This window comes from Balaenoptera physalus, assembly GCF_965194825.1.
Source record: "Balaenoptera physalus genome assembly, chromosome: X".
In the NCBI taxonomy this organism is placed as follows: Eukaryota; Metazoa; Chordata; class Mammalia; order Artiodactyla; family Balaenopteridae; genus Balaenoptera; species Balaenoptera physalus.
The window spans coordinates 60676478-60696917 of NC_138903.1; the positions used below are offsets into that span (position 1 = coordinate 60676478).

General features: G+C 39.9%; 2 protein-coding genes across 9 annotated transcripts in view; one reads left to right on the forward strand and one right to left on the reverse strand.

The window, feature by feature from the left end:
- Positions 1-86: 86 nt before the first annotated feature.
- Positions 87-2984, reverse strand: PDZD11 (PDZ domain containing 11). 6 transcript variants are annotated; one of them, XM_082446071.1, is made up of 7 exons: positions 2903-2984; positions 2293-2392; positions 1759-1875; positions 1468-1524; positions 1072-1170; positions 784-844; positions 87-633 (listed from the first exon to the last, which is right to left on the reverse strand). In XM_082446071.1, exons 2-7 carry the CDS (start codon positions 2377-2379, stop codon positions 599-601), a joined length of 456 nt encoding a protein of 151 aa, XP_082302197.1. In that variant the 5' UTR covers positions 2380-2392; positions 2903-2984; the 3' UTR covers positions 87-598. The 6 variants fall into 6 exon arrangements, with proteins under 6 accessions (XP_082302197.1, XP_082302199.1, XP_082302196.1 ...); XM_082446073.1 differs by having other exon boundaries at positions 1792-1875; positions 2864-2984; XM_082446070.1 differs by having other exon boundaries at positions 2864-2984.
- Positions 2985-3089: 105 nt separating this feature from the next.
- The window catches only part of KIF4A (kinesin family member 4A), a 124900-nt gene continuing 107549 nt past the window's right edge, over positions 3090-20440 (forward strand). Inside the window, exons 1-6 of one of the 3 annotated variants that reach the window (XM_082445957.1) lie at positions 3090-3683; positions 3795-3909; positions 7294-7484; positions 8859-8951; positions 11916-12082; positions 12313-12407. In XM_082445957.1, the coding sequence (XP_082302083.1) occupies positions 3564-3683; positions 3795-3909; positions 7294-7484; positions 8859-8951; positions 11916-12082; positions 12313-12407 (781 nt within the window). In that variant the 5' untranslated portion in view covers positions 3090-3563. The remainder of the gene's footprint in view (positions 3684-3794; positions 3910-7293; positions 7485-8858; positions 8952-11915; positions 12083-12312; positions 12408-20440) is intronic. The other 2 variants (XM_082445958.1, XM_082445959.1) reach the window with 2 other exon arrangements.

The window sequence follows — 20440 nt, forward strand, 5'->3', positions numbered from 1 at the left end:
GGCTCCTCTCTTTGGAAGAGCTTTTATTTTTATCTCGAAGGCATTTAACACCCAATCAGTATCATCCAAATCAGTATCAACCAACATTTCCTCAGCATTGTGTTTTACTTTTTTGGAGGGAGAAGACAGAAGGAGGGAGTGGGGGAAAACGGGGTTCCACTGGAGTCTCCAAAGTGTGTGACTGGTACTATAAGGATGGGATGAGATGGCCAGGCAGATTAGGTGGGAGGCCCCCAAGATTTGTAGACGTTAATGAAAATGACACGACATATGTGGAATTGCCTTGCACATGGTATTCAATAAATGTCAGTTGCCTTCTCTAGCAGGGTTCTCCACAGGCTAAGTGATACCTAGACATCATCATCCTTCTCCTTCCAGGGAATGAAGCCCACCTAGAAAACTAGGGAACTCAAAGTGCAGTACGGGTGGGATAATGCAGTTGGCCAGCTGGCTCAGGGCAGGGCCTCACTGTCTCCCCATCCTCCCTACTCCACTCTGCCAGGGTGGGGCTGAGAGTAGAGTTTCCCAAGTGGCTTCCCTGAGGCCTAGCTAGCTCGTCCTAGAAGATTCCATGTGGAGGGCTGTGGGTTGCAACTCTCTAGTGCACAGTCCTCTCTTTCTGGCGGTGATAATCTGGGGGAAAGAAGGAGGAAAAGAGCAGGTTATTTTCTGGCCTGAGCTCCCAACTCCCCATCTCCAACTTGTGGGGCCTCTAGTAATTGGTATTTAAAGAGTTCCTACCGAAGGCCCTGCCAGGTAAGCAAAAAAGAGAGCAGCACTTACTATAGGGAAAGAAGCGGACACGCATGCTGATTTCTCGAGCTGTCTTCAGGATCTCAACAGCCTGGAAGGAACACAGCAGCTTGTACAAATGAAGAGATACAACCCAGGACAGAATCATAACAGAAGGAATGTAGTTTGCCATTCCAACCTTCTGGGTCACTAATAGCTGCTTCCCTCTTACCAAGGAGAAATTGTTTCTTATCAAGTTATACATCAGGCTAATCTTATCCACTGTGTCCTACCTGGGATGGCTTCTTGCCTCACCACAGCCCAGGCTGCTGTGCTCACCTTGCTGTGCTCAATATCTTGGAAATCCACATCATTCACAGCTAGGACTTGGTCCCCTTCCTGAAGTCCTGCTCGATGTGCATCAGAGTCCGGAATCACCTGTTGGTAAGGAGAGAATATACATGATCAAGGTGGGATAATTTCAAAGAATGTAAGTGAATTAAGTGCTATTCAAATGTAAGGTACTATCGGTTGTGTGTGTGTGTGTGAGACAATGCAGGGAAATGGGTGGCTTGCCAGGTGAGAAGTTTTAAGTGGGCAAGGGCATCCCTACTATGCCCCTTCTATGAGTCTACTAAATCATCCCTCTCCCCAGCCTTGGGACATCAGAGTTCTGCAACCTGATAACTTAACAAAGGGAAGTAGCTATCCATATTGCCTACCAGGCACACGCACCTTGGAGATGAAGATGCCTAGCTGGGAGGCCTTTCCTCCTCGGATGTTAAATCCCAACTGTAAGACAAGAGCACAGAATGGGGGCTCAATACAGACCACAAACACAAGAACATCTAGTAGCATCACTGTATGATAGCTTGCCTTGTGTCCCTCAGAGAGAAGTCAGAAGTTGTGGAAGTGGCATCTCAGCTTTTCTGCCCATAAAAGTAAGTTTCTTTACCTCCTTACCTGCTTCCCAATCCGTCCCCCCAACCGTGGCCAACTTCTGGGCCTGGTACGGACAAATCTCGCCTGGAATAAGAGGCAACTGTTCCATAAGCTCACCTGAGCTCCAGGGGGCTTCTTCAGTGTGATGATACGGGGCAGAAACTGGGTCAACTCATTGTTGTAGTCTGGGTGGTATACCCTCTGCAAGACACAGCAACCCCAGAAATCTTACTACCAGTCTTACTACCTTCATCTAGAACACAATTGCATCACCCTGAAGCCAGGAGAAGGTGAAGTCATGGACTTAGTTTAAGTAGAACCGATAACACTGTCCAAATAGGTAGACGGACAGCAGTGGAGAAATGCTAGCCACCCAGTAGCTCCCCACTTCTTTACCTCGACAAAATGGAAATCAGGGCTCTGAATTTCCAGAATTCTCTGGTGTAAGTGGACTCTGGCAGGAGGATTCCATAAGAAGTTCCCAATGGGGCCAGTTGCTCAGAATCTAACTTCTGGCTAAGATTCACTCTCTATTGAGCTTTCTAACCCTGCCATCCTACCTTTCATATATCATCCCTTGCCTATGGGGAAAAAATCCCTTGTACAGATGGTTCCCACCTCATGAGGAGGAATCCATGCTGGGGGATTCTCATAGGCAGGCAGGAAAACCACCGGGTAGTCATCATAAGGAATCCGGCTGTCCATCTCCAGCAAGGCCCTGGAATGGAAGAGTAAATCAAAGCTGACGAAAATGGTTCAAAAGGGATAGCAGCCCAGCGAGTTTCAGAAAACAACCCCAACCCATTCCAAGGCTGTCAGTCTCTAGGCCCGGCCCACTTCTAGGTAGGTGATAAACATTTTGGGAGAGAAGGAAGAAAACTATCAACTTGGCTGAATATCTGGACTCCAAGCAACCTGTTAGGTACACTATAGAAATGATCTCCTTTCTCACAACAACCCTGCAAAATAGATGTTACCGTCTTCATTCTAGAGAAGAGGAAATCAGGAACGCGTCTAAAAAGATCTGACTACTTTGGAAATTCAAGGGAGTGCTGACTCCAACTATCCACGGGGACTCGGGGCAAGGTACCGCCCCACATCCCCTAATTTGATCAGTAATGGTGGGGGTCCCCAGATCGGCCCTTCCTTTACCACCAGCCACCTTCCAGATACCCGTCCCGCATCGTGCCTGAGTCCTGCGCCCACGGCGCTGTAAAAATCGTCGTACCACCTCTCCCGCCGGCAGGCCCCAGACGCCCCGTACTCCTCTCACCATCAATTCAGCCTGGGACCCGGAAGCGGATGCTCAGCTGTGGAAAAGGGGCGGGGTCAGGGTGCGGCGCGCAGGCCCTCCTCCTCCCCAACGCGTCATCTTGCGCGCGCCGCGTGCGTGCTCCGCGCACAGGCTTTCTGCGCTCCGATTGGCTGGCGCCTCCGAGAGCGATTTGAAACTTGGCGGTTAAAGCTGTGGTTGGGACAGGGCGGCGGGAGACCGGGGAAGGGACGTTTAGTTTGGTGAGTTAAGGGGGCACACCTTAGCTCAGGATCTGCCTTTCCCGGTACCCTGGGGCTTTGGTTCTTTGTTGTCGTCTCCGCTGGGCTTCTCCTTTTCATTTCAGACGCCACTTCGCTCTCTTCAGAGGGTCGGGCTGACTGGCAGTCCTGTCGTGGCAAAGTCTGAGGGACAGTGACTTTCCCGAGGCAGCGATCCCGCTGGGACGGGGACGCCGCCACCGTAGGCTACCGCTGACTTCTCTAACCCCCCACACCCTCCGAGGAAGGCCGGAACTGAGGAAGAACGCCTTCCCACCCCTGCCGACCTACAAAACTTAATCAGCGATCATCTTTCCCCACCCTCCCCGCCGCAGAGACGGTGCCGAGGTAGGATCATGAAGGAAGAGGTGAAGGGCATTCCTGTAAGAGTGGCACTGCGATGTCGCCCTCTGGTCCCCAAAGAGATTAATGAGGGCTGCCAGATGTGCCTTTCCTTCGTACCCGAGGAACCTCAGGTGCGTAGCGAGTCCTGGGCCTGCCTCTGAACAGCTGGGGCCAAATGGCAGTGAGGGGCGTGGTCTGGCCTTTCATTTTTTTTCTTACTCCTTGTCCCTTGCCTTCTCTAGGTGGTGGTTGGTACTGACAAATCCTTTACCTACGATTTTGTGTTTGACCCCTCTACTGAACAGGAGGAAGTATTCAATACAGCAGTAGCACCACTCATAAAAGGCGTATTTAAAGGTGAGGCTGTTTGATTCTTCAAATGGTTCTTGAGCATACACTGTGTTAGGCACTGTGATTGCGTGCTGCCAATACAGGAATGGATGAAGCATGAGTCCTGCCTTCAAAAAGCCCACAGCCTGAGAACTCACCAAATATCACTTGTACCCTTGAAACTAGTTTTATACTTTATTTGCTTTCTATGGTTCTGCTCATCTTTGACTTGTATATGTTTCGGTTTGTTTGTCCTGGAACCTCATTAGATTCTAAGCTGTTTGATGGGTGCTGATGAGGATCTACTTGAGGCCCAGGCACTGCAAAGCCTGTTGAGGGATTCAGAGATAAATAACATAGCTTCTGGGTCCTGGAAGAGTTCAAAGTCCAGGGGTAGGAGTGGAAATAGATGACTACATACATACTTTTTAAAAAATCTTTTTATATTTTATTGACATTTATCACTTGTGTTTTTTCTTTTGTGAACTTTAAAAATATTTATTTATTTATTTGGCTGCGTCGGGTCTTAGTTGCAGCACACGGGATTTTCATTGCTGCGTGCAGGATCTTCGTTGCAGCATGCAAACTCTTTTTTTTTTTTTTTTTTTTTAATTTATTTATTTGTTTGTTTATGGCTGTGTTGGGTCTTCGTTTCTGTGCAAGGGCTTTCTCTAGTTGTGGCAAGCGGGGGCCACTCTTCATCGCGTTGCGCAGGCCTCTCACTATCGTGGCCTCTCTCGTTGCGGAGCACAGGCTCCAGACGCGCAGGCTCAGTAGTTGTGGCTCACGGTCCTAGTTGCTCCGTGGCATGTGGGATCTTCCCAGACCAGGGCTCGAACCGGTGTCCCCTGCATTGACAGGCAGATTCTCAACCACTGCGCCACCAGGGAAGCCCAGCATGCAAACTCTTAGCTGCAGCATGTGGGATCTAGTTCCCTGACCAGGGATCGAACCAGGGCCCCCTGCATTGGGAGCGTGGAGTCTTAGCCACTGGACCACCAAGGAAGTCCCATACTTTTAAATACATTAGAAATGTTAAACTTTTTGCTCCTATCTTTAAGAAAAAATATTTTAAAAGTTAAAACCTTTGAGGTTTCCTAAAGCCCCCGAATACCCTGGCCAGTTAATAATCTTGATTACAGAAGCTAAGGCTTTAGTGTTATTGAAGACCATGGCAAAGTTCTGAAGAAGGGAGCAATGCCTGAGAGGTGTCTAATTGTTATTCTAGTACAGTGGTTATTCAGGATTCAAAGCAGAGGGCTATTTAAAAGAAGCAGAACCATGGCATACTAGTCCCTTAAAGTTGAAAGGGATATTTCTACATCATCTAGTCTAACTTTCCATCCAAAGAAAAATACTTTCTAGCAATATCTCTAAGTGAACTTCCAGCATCTGGTTAAAATTTTTTTCTTTGACAGGGATATCACTGGCTCATAGGGTAGTCCTGTTGATTGGTTTTGGACAACTCTAATTGTTTTAGATTACATTGAGATGAAATTTGCTTCTCCGTAATCTCTACCCAGTGATGTTAGTTCATCCCTCTAGACAAACAGAAGCCTTCTTCCAAGCAACAGCTATTCACATTTTTTTTTCACTTCTTAAAATGATGTCATGGCTCAGGACACATTGAATACTTTGTTTCAAATTTTTAAACTATTAAAGCAGTAATCTCAAACTTACAGAAATGTTGCAAGAACAGCATAAAGAACTTTTTTTTTCCTGAACCGTTTGACTTGAGTTGTTGACCTGATGGCCCCCTGAATACTTCAGTGTATATTTGCTACAAACAAGAACTTCGTCCTGCGTAACTACAATACGACCATCAGAATCATGAAATTAGCATTGCTACCTCACTACCATCTGGTCCTCAGACCTCATTCAAGTTTCACCAGTTGTCCCAATAATGTCCTTTGTTGCAAAAGGATCTAGTTCAAAATCACATGTTACGTTTAGTTGTACTACTTCTATAGTCTCCTTTATTATAAAACTCCTTCAGTCTTCTTTTGACTTTCATGATCATGACACTTTTGAAGATCACAGGCCAATTATTTTGTAAACTGTTCTTCAATTTTGTTTTGTCTGAAGTTTATTTATGATTAGATTCAGGTTGTATCAATATATCTTTAGCAGGAATATCACAGAAGTGATGCTGTATTCTTCTCATTGAATTCTATCAGGCAGCACACGATTTTGATTTGTTCCATTACTATTGATGTTCATTTTGATCACATGATTAAGGTGATGTCTGCGAGACTTCTCCAATATAAAGTTAATCTTTCCTATTTACACATTTGGAGGACCATTATTTGATTCTAAGTCTCTTCTAATTAACCATCCCTCCTTTCCTTTAGCCATTCCTAAAAAAAAATATGGTATCCAGGCCCTTCATTATCTTGTTATCTTCCTCAGAATGTACCTTTCACAGCTTAGTAAGAACACTATAGTTCTACTTTAGTATTCTTAACTTGGGAAACTATGAGAATGATAGTCTTTAGAGGCCATATAAAGTAGAAAGTGATTCCAATATCTATGTGTTTTGTTAACATTGCTCTCAGTTGCAGAGATAAAGCCAGTATTTTTCAGTCAGGTCAACAGCACCCTGAGTTTTTGTAAAAAGTACTGAAACTTGGTTTCCCCACTTATTACTATATATACATATCTGTGGTATTGCAGAAGATTATGGAATGTTATTCTCTTGTCCCAGAGTCATGCCAGGTGATATTAGCAATCTATTACAGTGAAAATCTCAATTTAACATCTTAAGATCTTCCAGAACATCAAGGCCTTCATTTAGGTGAATAAGTTCTTTCAAAAAGAAAAAAAAGCAAAGGACATATATCACATTGAATCATACTTAAATGATGACATTTCTATGAAGAGCCTGATAATACGGTCCAAATGCAGTCTGAGAATTCATATAGGGAGGGATGCTTTCATTGACTGTAAAAAGCAACTTTGTTGCCTTTTCGAATGAAGACTCTGTTAATCAAAGAAATACACGTTGGAATCCCTTCTATTTATGCAGCTTCTAAAACTTTCATTTAATTGCCCTAATTTAGAATTGTTCGAAGTAGAGAGAAAGTAGAATTATAAAACTCTGAATGGCTTTTAGACGGTGACTTGGCCACCTTCATTATCTCAGTCATATCTTTAAGTGTTTTACTTCCTAGCTTTTAAGGGCTATCAAGAGAGGCACACATTCAGGTTTGATATTTTTCTTCTTTGCTTATTTGGAGTAGTGCAAAGTCATGGCACTCATATAACTTTTCTTTGTGTCTGACATTCCTAAGAGACCCTTGTGTTTAGAGAGCAGTCTCAATTTTGTTACAAGTAATTGCTGAAGGAAGTAGAGTGTATTGATTGGATGAAAATATTTGAGCACTGCCGCGCATGTGACTTCTATTTTGTCAGGATACAATGCAACCGTCCTGGCCTATGGGCAAACTGGCTCTGGAAAAACCTATTCGATGGGTGGTGCATACACTGCAGAGCAAGAAAATGAACCAACAGTTGGGGTCATTCCTAGAGTAATACAGCTGCTCTTCCAAGAAATTGATAAAAAGAGTGACTTCGAATTTACTCTGAAAGTATCATACTTGGAGGTAAATGATTTATCTTTAATTATTCTGAATTCAAATTTGTCTTTGGGTAGAAAAATAAATACAAATCAGGTTTTTCCTGGCATAACTCAATAAATTGCATTTTAATAAATTGATAGAGAAAACTTACTGGCTCAGTTGGATCTGGCTCCCACCCAGTTCTTTCCCTGTTGTCAGAATAGTCTGTTTAATCCGATTGTTAGAGGAGTTGGCATTCCCATATAAAAAGATAATAGGAATCCTTTAATTCCAGTTTGGCCTCTATTATTGATTCCCTGTAGAGTCTGTAGAAAAATATTTGATATCCCTTTAGTGTTTCGAGGCTTGAGTGATAATGCTGCTACTCCATGAAGAATGTTATAAAAATTGGGTGAAGTATTGAGCTGTGTAAGTGATGACAGAGTGTTTATTCAACAGATATTTATTGAGTACCTACATGTTACAGGCCCTGTTCTAGGTATTTGGGATATATCAGTGAACAAAACAGAAGTCCCTGCCTTTGTGGGTATTTTCATTCTATTATATATCAGTATACAAGTAGACTGATCAGTTATATCTAACCTCATGACACCAGAAACACATAGTTAGGGAACTTATGGCTTATGGGAAACTAGCTGGTTGATTCCATAGCAGTGATAAGATGTCTTATCTTTAAGGAGCAATAATTAAATGTATATAATTTAAACATGCAATTATAAATAGTATGTGAATACTTCATCCTGAAGTTGAATCTCAATATGTTAGTTGGTATAGGAGGTATAGAGGTGGAAGATGGGGAGTTAAACATCATTAAGATTAACCTTCTTGAAACTCTTGATTAACCCAGTTGTGGCCAAGGTGACCAAATGTAAAAATAACTTAGGAACCTGCTATATTAAATAGTAGCAACAGCAATAATAGCAAACAGATGTGGTGCTTACTATGTGCAAACACTGTTTTAGTACTTAAAGTTCTGGTTGTTGTTGAAATATTGGTTGCTACCTCTCCCTTTTGCTTCCCACTTCCACCCTCCACTAAGGACCCATTGCTTACATTTTAACAAAATTGGTGAAGGTGATGTTGTCATGACACCATCAAAGAACTGAATTTGGGCACCCATGTAGCTTTCATTGTGTCTGCTATTCCTGAGAAACACTCTCTCAAGAGAGCAGTCTCAATTTTGTTACAAGTAATATGTGAATTTATTCCTATAAGTATCAAATGGTTACATGTAGGGTTAAAATCCTTTTCTTAATTATAAAAATAATATGTTTGTTGAAAAAAATTTTTTTAATACAGAAAGTCATAAAGAATTTTAAAAATCACCTGTGGTCCCACCACTCCTCAATTACCACTGTTAACATCTTGTTTTTACCACTTTGTTTTCAACAATACCAGATTTACAATGAAGAAATCTTGGATCTTCTGTGCCCATCTCGTGAGAAAGCCCCTCAAATAAATATACGGGAGGATCCTAAGGAAGGCATAAAGGTGTGTTTTTCTCTCATTTGATGTTATTTTAAAATGTTGGCCACTACTAAAGTTCACACTCCTTTTATTTGCCACTGTGGTTTTAAACGACTACTAACATCTCAGTCTTTCAGATTTTGTGTGGTCCTAATTCCCTTTGTTAACCTAGAATTCCTAGATGGGAACTTTTGTGGGGAAGGAAGTTTTATCACCTTCCTATTACCTCTTGAAGGAATGCTAATATCAATTAAATATTTATTGGCTATTTACAGAGTTCTGAGGCTGGGCTGTCCAGTATGGTATCCACTAGCCACAAATGGCTATTTAAACTTAAATGAACTAAAATTGAATGTAATTTGAAATTCAGTCCCTCAGTTACCAGCCACATATCAAGTGCTCAATAGCTACGTGACTAGTGGCTACTGTATTGGATAGCACAGATATAAAACATGGTCATAGGAAATTCTGTTAGACAACACTGTAATAGACATTGTGCTAGATCTCTGGAATGATATTTAGAAAGTAAAACGATACAAAAATTTAAAATTTATAAGTACCATAGGAAGAAGAGATCGCTTATTTGAGAGGCTTCCATCACATGGTATAGATGTAGGCTGAGGAGCTGTAGCTGAACAAAGTTTGAGGCAAGGTTGGGAGTATTGTATATGGGAGTGGACCAAATCCAGGAGCCAGTGTTGAAAACAGGCAGAGCTTGGTTCTAGCAGCAGCTTAAGTATTCAGGAGTGGGAGAATTTGAGGTGGGAAGTGGATGAGAATAGGGTAGTACAGACTTAGGAAAACTTGGTAAAATAATACCTTATCCATCGTTCTCTCCTTCTCTTCCCTGCAGAGAAAGCTGAAATTTAGGGTGCAGGTGCTTGAGGGGCAGATGCCTATGCTACTGAAATTTTTTTCCTTCTGGGTCGTTAAGTCATTAGCCAGGCACTAAAGCAAGGCTTGAAGCATCAGACTTATTTTGAAAGCCTGATAAGCGTGGGATACAGAAAGACGGTTTGGATAGTGGGGATAAGAAACCTGGGTAAAATGCATGCTGTCACCAGAAAGAATGAGCCGGCTCTTGACCCAGTACTAAGATCTTTTATGTGTCCTATACCAAGGCAGGAATTAAATCCCAAGCACTATTTGAGGGAAAATTTGCAATACAGAGAAGTGTTAAGTTTCTGACTCAAATTGGGGAGGGTAAGGACAAGTTTGTGAGCACTCTTCAGTTGGGATGGATGGAATATAAGTAAGTAAAGAAGTAAGGTTATTCTTGTAGTAAGGAATAGCTTAAGCAGGAAAGCAGAAAATATATTCCTGGGGGTAGTAAGACTAGATCGGTCTGTCTGCATTAGAGGATATGGGTTGGGAAGTAATAGGAGATGTGTTAGGACCAGATTATGAAGCCAGGCTAAAGAGCTTAGTTTCTATCCCTGTGAATAGTATGTAAGCTACTTAATATTTCCGAATGAAGGATTGCACTGGCTACTTTTACCAAGTTTTTATCTTACATGTATATCTCCGACTAAGTTAGCTCCCGGGAGGTTAGGAGAGTATCTTAAGATCTCTTTGTACCCTCATTATCTAGCATAGGGCTTAGGAGTTTGGTGACATTTTAGGAAGCAGGATTTTCGGAAGGCTAAACAAGAATGGATTGAAAAGGAGAAAAACTAGGATGAGGAAGGAAAATTTAGGGAAACTTTGCCTTATTTTTCAGGCATGAAGTAATATGGGCCTGGATTAGGCAGGTAGATGTGAAAAGGAAAAGGAAACAATGGATTCAAAAGAAGAATGACTGGGAGTTGGTGATAGGTGAGATATGGGGGAATAGCAGGAATTAAAGGCGAATCTGAGGTTTTGAGAATAGAGATCTTAGTAGAAACGAAGAAGTAGTGGAGAGAATCAGTGTTGGTGGAAGGAAGATGAGTTTGGTTTTATAATTTACTGATGTCAAAGTGTAAGTAGCAGGCAATTTGAAGTATAGGACTAGAAATTAGGGCCACAGATATAGGTTTGGGAGCTATGGGGTAATAAAATCATAGCATATTGAGGCTAGAAGAGACTTCATAATCATCTAGTTCAATCTCCAGAGGCTCCAAGAGATTTTAACTTATACAAATTCTCCTGGGTAGATAGAGTACCAAGCCTAGGACCCTGTTTTCCTGGCTTCCTAATGGAAGCCTAGTGGAAATTGTACCATGCTATTTTCCCTAGTGAATATGAGGTATAAAATGGGTCCAAGATATAGGGAGGAACACAGGGCCACATGGAGGAGAATGTAGCAAAGAGAAATACCATAGCTATTTGTGTGGCCCTTGCTGTCCTTAGGGCCAAAACTTACCTTCACTTGGGGCTCCCTGGAAGGCACATACCATTGCTACCATAAAATCTAGAGGTCTTTTGTAGCTCCAGTATTGACTGGCATCCTTGTTTTGGAGGTCCCCAGCGAAGATTGGAGACCTTGGTTTGCAGTGATCACAGAGTTACTAGTTAAAACTGTCCTTATGGGACTTCCCTGGTGGCACAGTGGTTAAGAATCCTCCTGCCAATTCAGGGGACATGAGTTCAAGCCCTGGTCCAGGAAGATCCCACATGCCGTGGAGCAACTAAGCCCGTGCACCACAACTACTGAGCCTGAGCTCTAGAGCCTGCGAGCCGCAACTACTGAAGCCCACACGCCTAGAGCCCGTGCTCCACAACAAGAGAAGCCACCGCAATGAGAAGCCCATGCACCGCAACAAAGAGTAGCCCCTGCTTGCCACAGCTAGAGAAAGCCCGCACACAACAATGAAGACCCAACGTAGCCAAAAATAAACAAAATAAAATTTAAAAAAAACCATAAAAAACCCAGCCCTTATTACCATGACTATTTATTGAGGTTCTACTGGAACATCAAGGCATTATTTTTTAAACCACCAGTCCTTATATCTCTGATGAAGTATTTGAAGTCGAATCATAAGAGAGTTTTTTCTTTCTCTGAATTAGATTGTGGGACTCACTGAGAAGACTGTTTTAGTTGCCCTGGATACTGTTTCCTGTTTGGAGCAGGGCAACAACTGTAGGACTGTGGCCTCCACAGCTATGAACTCCCAGTCATCCCGATCTCATGCCATCTTTACAATCTCCATAGAGCAAAGAAAGAAAAGTGACAAGTAAGTTCAAATTACAAGAGTCAAGATTTTTAACATTAGTTCTACTAAAGTTGAATGATAGGTTGCTTCTTGATTTGAAAAATAACCAGACATCAGTACTCTGAGCATGAGTAATGAATGGAGCCACTTGGACTGACGTGAAAGAAAATGAGAGCCGGCAGGTGAGCTTTGATACTCACCTACCCTCAAGCTTGTGTACCATTCTCACTTGTGTCCTGTTATCATCACAGGAATAGCAGCTTTCGCTCCAAGCTGCATCTTGTAGACCTTGCTGGATCAGAAAGACAGAAGAAAACCAAGGCCGAAGGGGATCGTCTAAAAGAGGGTGAGAATAATTAAGGCTACAGTCGTAGATAAAAACTTCCAGTACTCTTCGTGCTATTGTTGGTGTCTTGACTGGAATATCTCAGGTCACATTCTAACAGTAGCTACAATTCAAGTTTGAGGCTGATTTCAGAAACAGTGAAAAATTGTTTCTCTCCCTTGCGCTCATTTTCTAATTTAGGTATGAGATTTGGATCTGGTCCTTGGTTTGATTTCATCTGGCCCAGGCAAGTTTTAGTTTTTGTTTTGTTTTGTTTTACCCCCAACTACTTATAATTAAAATCAGTATCCTGATTCTGTCATCCCAAGTATTCACTCTCCTTCCCAGATGTTGTCACTTATAAACCTCATCAGCATGGTTTCCATATCTTCATTTAAGTGGTTGGATATAAACGATGAAGCTCCTAAGGCTAGGAGAACCCCATGGTATATGCTATTAGAAACCTGCGTCTAGCATGATAATGACCTGGTAATCTGCATGCTTTGGGAATGGTCTTTCAAGCAGTTATTAATCTAGCTAACAAAAATTAACAACCAGCTCCCATTTCTCAATTTTGTACTTAAGGATCTCATAAAAGATTTTGTCAAATGCGTTGCTAATGTCCAGATATATGATATGTCTACCATATTTTTCATAGCTACCAGCTTAGTAATGGTACAAAAAAGAAATAAAGATTAGCCTAAATTGACTTTTTCTAAGTGAATTCAAGCTGGCTTCTAGTGCTTATTCTTCCATTTCTAGGTTCTTGCAAGCCATCCCTATAATAATCTAGAAGACTTATATCAAACTGACTGGTTTGTAATTTATGGAATTAACTTACCTCTCTTTTTTTGAAAATTGAAATTACATCTGCCCAGTCTTCCGGAACATCCTTCTCTGTGATTCTTCAAATATCATTGACATAGCTTCAGTGTTCTTGTTTGAAATTACTCTCAGTTCCCTCAGCTATAATTCATCTGGTCCAAGACATTTGAACTCTTATTAAAGTAGTTGAGTTCTTGCTTACTACCTTACTACAATGAGTTCTTTACTCATATTGGGCTTCAGTTCCCTCTTGGGAACTGAGAAGGCAGAAGCAGAAATAGTAATTGAGGAATTTTACCTCTTTGTCATTTATCATTATTATACTGCTGGCACAGGGCAGAGACCTATTTCTTCCTCATTCAGCTTTTTGTTCTGAATGTATTTAAAAGTGCCCTTTTTGTTCTATGTTTGTACTTTGAGATTTATCCTTCTTAAGACTATTTTTTTTAATTAATTAATTAATTTATTTATTTATTTATTTATTTATTTTTGGCTGTGTTGGGTCTTCGTTTCTGTGTGAGGGCTTTCTCTAGTTGCAGCAAGCGGGGGCCACTCTTCATCGCGGTGCGCGGGCCTCTATTGCGGCCTCTCTTGTTGCGGAGCACAGGCTCCAGTAGCGCAGGCTCAGTAGTTGTGGCTCACGGGCCTAGTTGCTCCGTGGCATGTGGGATCCTCCCAGACCAGGGCTCAAACCCGTGTCCCCTGCATTGGCAGGCAGATTCTCAACCACTGCGCCACCAGGGAAGCCCAAAACTATTTTTAAAGGTTCTTTTGCCTCCTCTATCTTATTTTAGGTGTACAGTCTGAGGTTTTTTTTTTAATTTATTTATTTTATTTATTTATTTTTGGCTGTGTTGGGTCTTCGTTGCTGCACGCAGGCTTCCTCTAGTTGCGACAAGCAGGGACTACTCTTCATTGCGGTGTGCAGGCTTCTCATTGCAGTGGCTTCTCTTGTTGTGGAGCACGGCTCTAGGCACTCAGGCTCAGTAGTTGTGGCACACGGGCTTAGTTGCTCTGCCGCAAGTGGGATCTTCCCAGACCAGGGCTCGAACCCATGTCTCCTGCGTTGGCAGGCGGATTCTTAACCACTGTGCCACCAGGGAAGCCCTCTGAGTTTTTTTTAACAGCTTTATTGAGATAATTCACATTCCATAAAATTCACCCATTTAAACTGTACATTTCAATGGACTTTTGTATATTCAGAGTTGTGCAACCATCACCACAATCTAATTTTAGAACATTTTCATCACCTCCAAAAAGAAACTCATACCCATTAGCAGTCACTCCCCATCCCAACCCCCTTTTCTAGCCCTAGGCAACCACTAACCTATATTTCATACAAATGGAATCATATAATTTATTGTCTTTTGTGACTGTCTTATTTCACTTAACATAAGGTTTTCAAGGATCATCCATGTTGCAGTGTGTATCATTACTTCATTTTATTGCTAAATCATATTCCATTGTACAGATATACAACATTTTGTCTGCCCATTCATCAGTTGTATCCAATTTGACTATTTTGAATAGTGCTCTGTGAACATCTATATATAAGTTTTTGTGTGGACAAAATGATGCCTCAGTCCTTTAGGTATAACCTAGGAGTGTTATACGTGGGTCATATGGTAGCTGTTTAAATTTCTTTTTTAAAAAATTAATATGTAATTAATATACCATAAAACCCACTTTTTTAAAGTGTACAATTCAGTGATTTTTTAGTATATTCACAAAGTTGTACAACTATCACTGCAATAAATTTTAGAATATTTTCATCACCCCCAAAAGAAACCTATACCCATTAGCAGTCACTCATTTTTTTCCATTGTCCAGACCCCGCCACCCCACCTCCAGGCAGTGACTAATCCTTCTGTCTTTATGGATTTGCCTGTTCTGGACATTTCATATAAGTGTAATCATACAATATGTGATCTTTTGTGACTGGATTCTTTCAACATCTTTTCAAGGTTCATCCATGTTGTAACATGTATCAGTACTTCATTCCTTTTTATTGCCAAACAATATTCCACTACATGAATATATTAAGTTTTTATTTATCCATTCATTTGTTGATGGACATTTGGGTTGTTTCCACTTTTGGTTTTTATTAGTAATGCTGCTATGAGCACTGATGTACAAGTTTTCGTGTGGATGTGTGTTTTTATTTCTCTTGGGTATATACCTAAGTGGAATTGCTCAGTCAAATGATAACTCTATGTTTAACTTTTTGAAGAACTGTCAGACTGTTTTTCATAGCAACTGTACCATTCTACCTTCTTACCAGCAATATATAAAGGATTGTAATTTCTCCATATTCTTAGTTTTATTATGTCTTAATTATAGCCATCCTAGTGAGTATGAAGTGGTACCTCGTTGTGGTTTTGGTTTGCATTTCCCTGATGGCTAATAATGTTTCATGCGCTTCTTGGCAATTCGTGTTATCTTCTTTGGAAAAATGTCCATTCAGATTCATTGCCCATTTTTTAAATTGGGTTATTTATCTTTTTATTGTTGAGTTGTGTGTGTTCTTTACACATTCTGGATACTAGCCCCATATCAGTTATATGCTTTGCAAATGTTTTCTTCCATTCTTTAGGTTGCTTTTTTACTTTATTGATGGTGTCCTTTGAAGCACACATTTAAAATTTTTAGATGAATTCTATTCATCTGTTTTTTCTCTTGTTGCTTGGTGTTTGGCATCATATCTAAAAAATCATTGCCTAATCCAAGGTCACAAAGATTTACGTCTCTGTTTTCTTCTAAGAGTTTTATAGTTTTCAATGTTAAATATAGGTCGGAGATCCATTTCGAGTTCATTTTTGTATATAGTGTAAAGTGGCAGTCCAAACTTTAATCTTTTGCATGTAGATATTCAGTTATCCCAGCATCATTTGTTGAAAAGACTATTCTTTACCCATTGAATTGTCTTGGCATCCTTGTTAAGAAGCAATTGGACTCTCAATTCTATTCCATTGATCTATATGTGTATCCTTATGCCATTACTACACTGTCCTCATTACTGTAGCTTTGTAATAAATTTTGAAATGGGAAAGTGTGAGGGCTCCAACTTTGTTCTTTTTCAAGATTGTTTTGGCTGTTCTGGGTCCTTTGCATTTTCATATGACTGTTAGGGTCAGCTTGTCATATTCTGCAAAGAAGCCAGCTGGGATTTTCACAGGGATTGTGTTGAATCTGTAGATCAATTTAGGGAGTGTTGGCATCTTTCAGTTCTTTCAGGTCCTTCAATTCATAAACATCAGATGTCTTTCCATTTATTTAGGTCTTCTTTAATATCTTTCAATAGAATTTTTTTTAATTTTCAGAGTACAAGTTTTACACTTCTTTTGTTAAATTTATTCCTAAATATTTTATTCTTTTCAATGCTTTTGTAAATGGAATTGTTTTTACTTAATTTCATTTTCAAATTATTTATTGAGCTTTGTATATTGATCTTGTGCCTGCAAGCTTGCTGAGAACCTCCAGTACAGTGTTGAATAAAAGTGGCGTGAGTGGATGTTGTTGTCTTGTTCCTGATCTTAGGGGAAAAGCATTCAGTCTTTTACTATTAAGTATGATGTTAGCTGTGGGTTTTTCACAGATGCCCCTACCAGGTTGAGGAAATTCCCTTCTATACCTAGTTCATTGAGTGTTTTTATCATGAATTTGTCAAATGTTTTTTCATCATCTATTGACATGATCACATTATTTTGGTTCTTCTGTTGGTATATTGCATTAATTGCTTTTTGGATGCTAAACCATCTTGTATTCCTAAAATAAATCTAACTTGCTGTTTTTATACCTTTAATGACTTCACTGGACTAATTCTACAACTCCCTATAGTTTGTGGTCACAGAAGTGTCTGCTCAGTTCCTTTAGTAGTTAGCTAGTGATTGGTCTCATTTCCTTAAATGCCTTGAACCTATAACTCTTCCAGCATTTGCCTAGGGCTCTGAGTTTGTGTTGCGGCTTACCTTCAATGCTAAGGTTCTTTACAACTCTGTCTTAGTCTTTACTTCTTGAGCAGGGTCTCAGAGTCAGCCAGAGGTACAAGATGAGGGCCTTCTAGGTCTTTACTGACATGTTTAGGGCTTTCCTGAGCATGCACATGGCTTTCTCCAGTAATATATCAGAGCTTTTTAAAGTCCCTAGTGGACTAGAGGTAGGATAGGGACGGTGGGAGGGAGACGCAAGAGGGAGGGGATATGGGGATATATGTATACATATAGCTGATTCACTTTGTTATACAGCAGAAACTAATACAACAGTGTAAAGCAATTATACGCCAATAAAGATGTTAAAAAAATAAATTAAATTAAATAAAGTCCCCAGTGGACATTTCACTCCCCAGATCTTCCTTTTAAGTTTTCAGCCAGGATCTTGTTTGACCATGGCTATTAAGTTGGGTGTTTATCATCACCAGATATTTTTCTATATACGTATATATATATATATATATATATGCACATTTAGTAATACATTTGTTATATGCCTTTTAAAATTTTGGCATTGCTAAATCAATTTATCTCCTTTTAATTACACAAGTAATACATGAATCAATTCCTGGTATACAAACATAAGCAATATGGATGAAGATAAAATCCCCCTTGATTTACCACCTGATCCTAATCTAGAGGTAACTACTTTTACCTGCCTGGTGGGTAGCATTCAAGATGTTTTTCTGTGTATATATTTTTATTGGTGTTTCCTGTTGTTTTTAAAGATAGATGCTATCATACTGCATATATTGTTTTTCAGCTTGCTTTTATCTCAGCAATATATGTTTGAAATCTTTTTGTATTAGTATATAAGTCTACCTCATTTTTACAACTGCTATTTAGGATCCCACAGTATACAAAGTCTACCTTGTTTGTTTAACTATTCCTGTTTTGACTGACATTTAGGTTGTTCAGTTCCTGGCTATTGTAAAATGATGCCTCAGTCAATAGCCTTGTATGTGATATACAAGTGAGAGTATTCTCTAGATTATATACGTGGAAGAGGAATTGCTAGTTTGAAGGGTGTGCACATTTCAGATTTTTAAATACTGCTAAATATTGTCCTCTAAAATGTCTGTCCCAGTATGCACATACCTACAATATGTGAGACTATGTTTCACTGTACCGTTGACAATATTGGATATTATTGACCTTTTTTATTTTCCCCTATCTTGAACATTGCATGTTATTTTTTTAGAACTTGTATTTCCCCAATTACTTATGAAATTAAGCATCTTTTTGTGTTACTGGCCATTTCTCTTTCCATTTCTGTGAATTCTCTGCTCATACCCTTTGTTTTGATTTGGTTTTTTTGTTTCAGGTTGACTTTTTCTTGTTTTTCTTGTTATTTTTCCTGTTGACTTTAAGAGTTGTTTCTGTATTCTAGATATTAATCCCTTGTTGCATATATTTTTCTTAGTCTCATTTTTTAACTTTGTTAATCTTTCGATTCATGTCTTATGTGTGTATTTCTTCCTATATACTTTTTTCTTGAGGTAAAGTTTATACGCAATAAAATGCACATATTTTCAATGCTCAATTTCTTGAGTTTTGATAGTTGTATGCCCTCATGTAACTACCAACCAAAACCTGATAAAAAACATTTCCATCTCCCCTAGAAAGTTCTCTTGTGCTCTTTCCAGTCAATCCACCCTTCCCACATTACACTTTAAGCAACCACTTTCTGACTTCTATCACCATAGGTTAATTTTACATGTTCTTAGACTTCATATAAATGGAATCATATAATTTTTTCATGTGGCTGGCTTCTTTTGCTCAACTTAAGATTTTTTGGGCAGATTTTTTTCATGTTCTTGCTTTGATTAATAATGTGTTCCTTTGTACTGCTGAGTAGTATTCCATTATATGATTATACCACTATTTGTTCTTCAGTTTTCCTATTGATGGAAATTAGGGTTATTTCCAGTTTTTAGCTACTATGAATAAGGCTGCCCTGAACATTCGTGTACAGGTCTTTTTGTTAACATAACATTTTCATTTCTCTTGGGTAATTACCTAGGAGTGGAAGAGGTAGATATATGCTTAATTTTATAAGAAAGTGCCTAACAGTTCTGTAATATGGTTTGTACTGTTTTATACTCCAGCAATGTTATTGAAAGTTCCATCTTATCACAGCTTCATAAATAAAGATGTTGTCTTAGACATTCTAGTGGGCGTCAAATACATCTCATCATAGTTTTTTGTTGTTTGTTTTTGTTTTGTTTTGTTTTGCTGCACCACGCAGCTTGTGGGATCTTAGTTCCCAGACCAAGGACTGAACCTGGGCCACGGCAGTGAAAGCACTGAGTCCTAACTACTAGACCACCAGGGAATTCCCCATCATAGCCTTTTTAAAAAATTTTATTAAAGTATAGTTGATTTACAATGTTGTGTTAATTTTTGCTGTACAGCAAACTGACTCAGTTTATACATATATATATTCTTTTTCATATTCTTTTCCATTATGGTTTATCATAGGATATTGACTATAGTGTGCTATACAGTAGGACCTTGTTGTTTAATATAATAGTTTACATCTACTAATCCCAAACTCCCAATCCTTCCCTCCCCTACTCCCTCCTCCCCCTTGGCAACCACAAGTCTGTTCTCTATGTCTGTGAGTCTGTTTCTCTTTCATAGGTATGTTCATTTGTGTCGTATTTTAGATTCCACATATAAGTGATATCATATGGTTATTTGTCTTTCTCTTTCTGACTTACTTCGCTTAGTATGATAATCTCTAGGCTCATCCATGTTGCTGCAAATGGCATTATTTCATTCTTTTTTATGGCTGAGTAGTATTCAGTTGTATATGTACCACATCTTCTTTATCCATTCATCTGTTGATGGACATTTAGGTTGTTTCCATGTCTTGGATATTGTGAATAGTGCTGCTATGGACATAGGGGTGCATGTATCTTTTTGAATTATAGTTTTGTCTGGATATATGCCCAGGAGTGGGATTGCTGGATCATATGGCAACTCTACTTTTAGTTTTTTGAGGAACCTCCATACTGTTTTCCATAGTGGCTGCACCAACTTACATTTGTACCAACAGTGTAGGAGGGTTCCCTTTTCTCCACACCCTCTCCAGCATTTATTATTTGTAGACTCTTTAATGATGGCCATTCTGACCAGTGTGAGGTGGTATCTCATTGTAGTTTTGATTTGCACAAAAATTTTAATTTTGATGAAGTTCAGTTTATCATTTTTTTTCTTTAATGCTTAGAGCTTTTG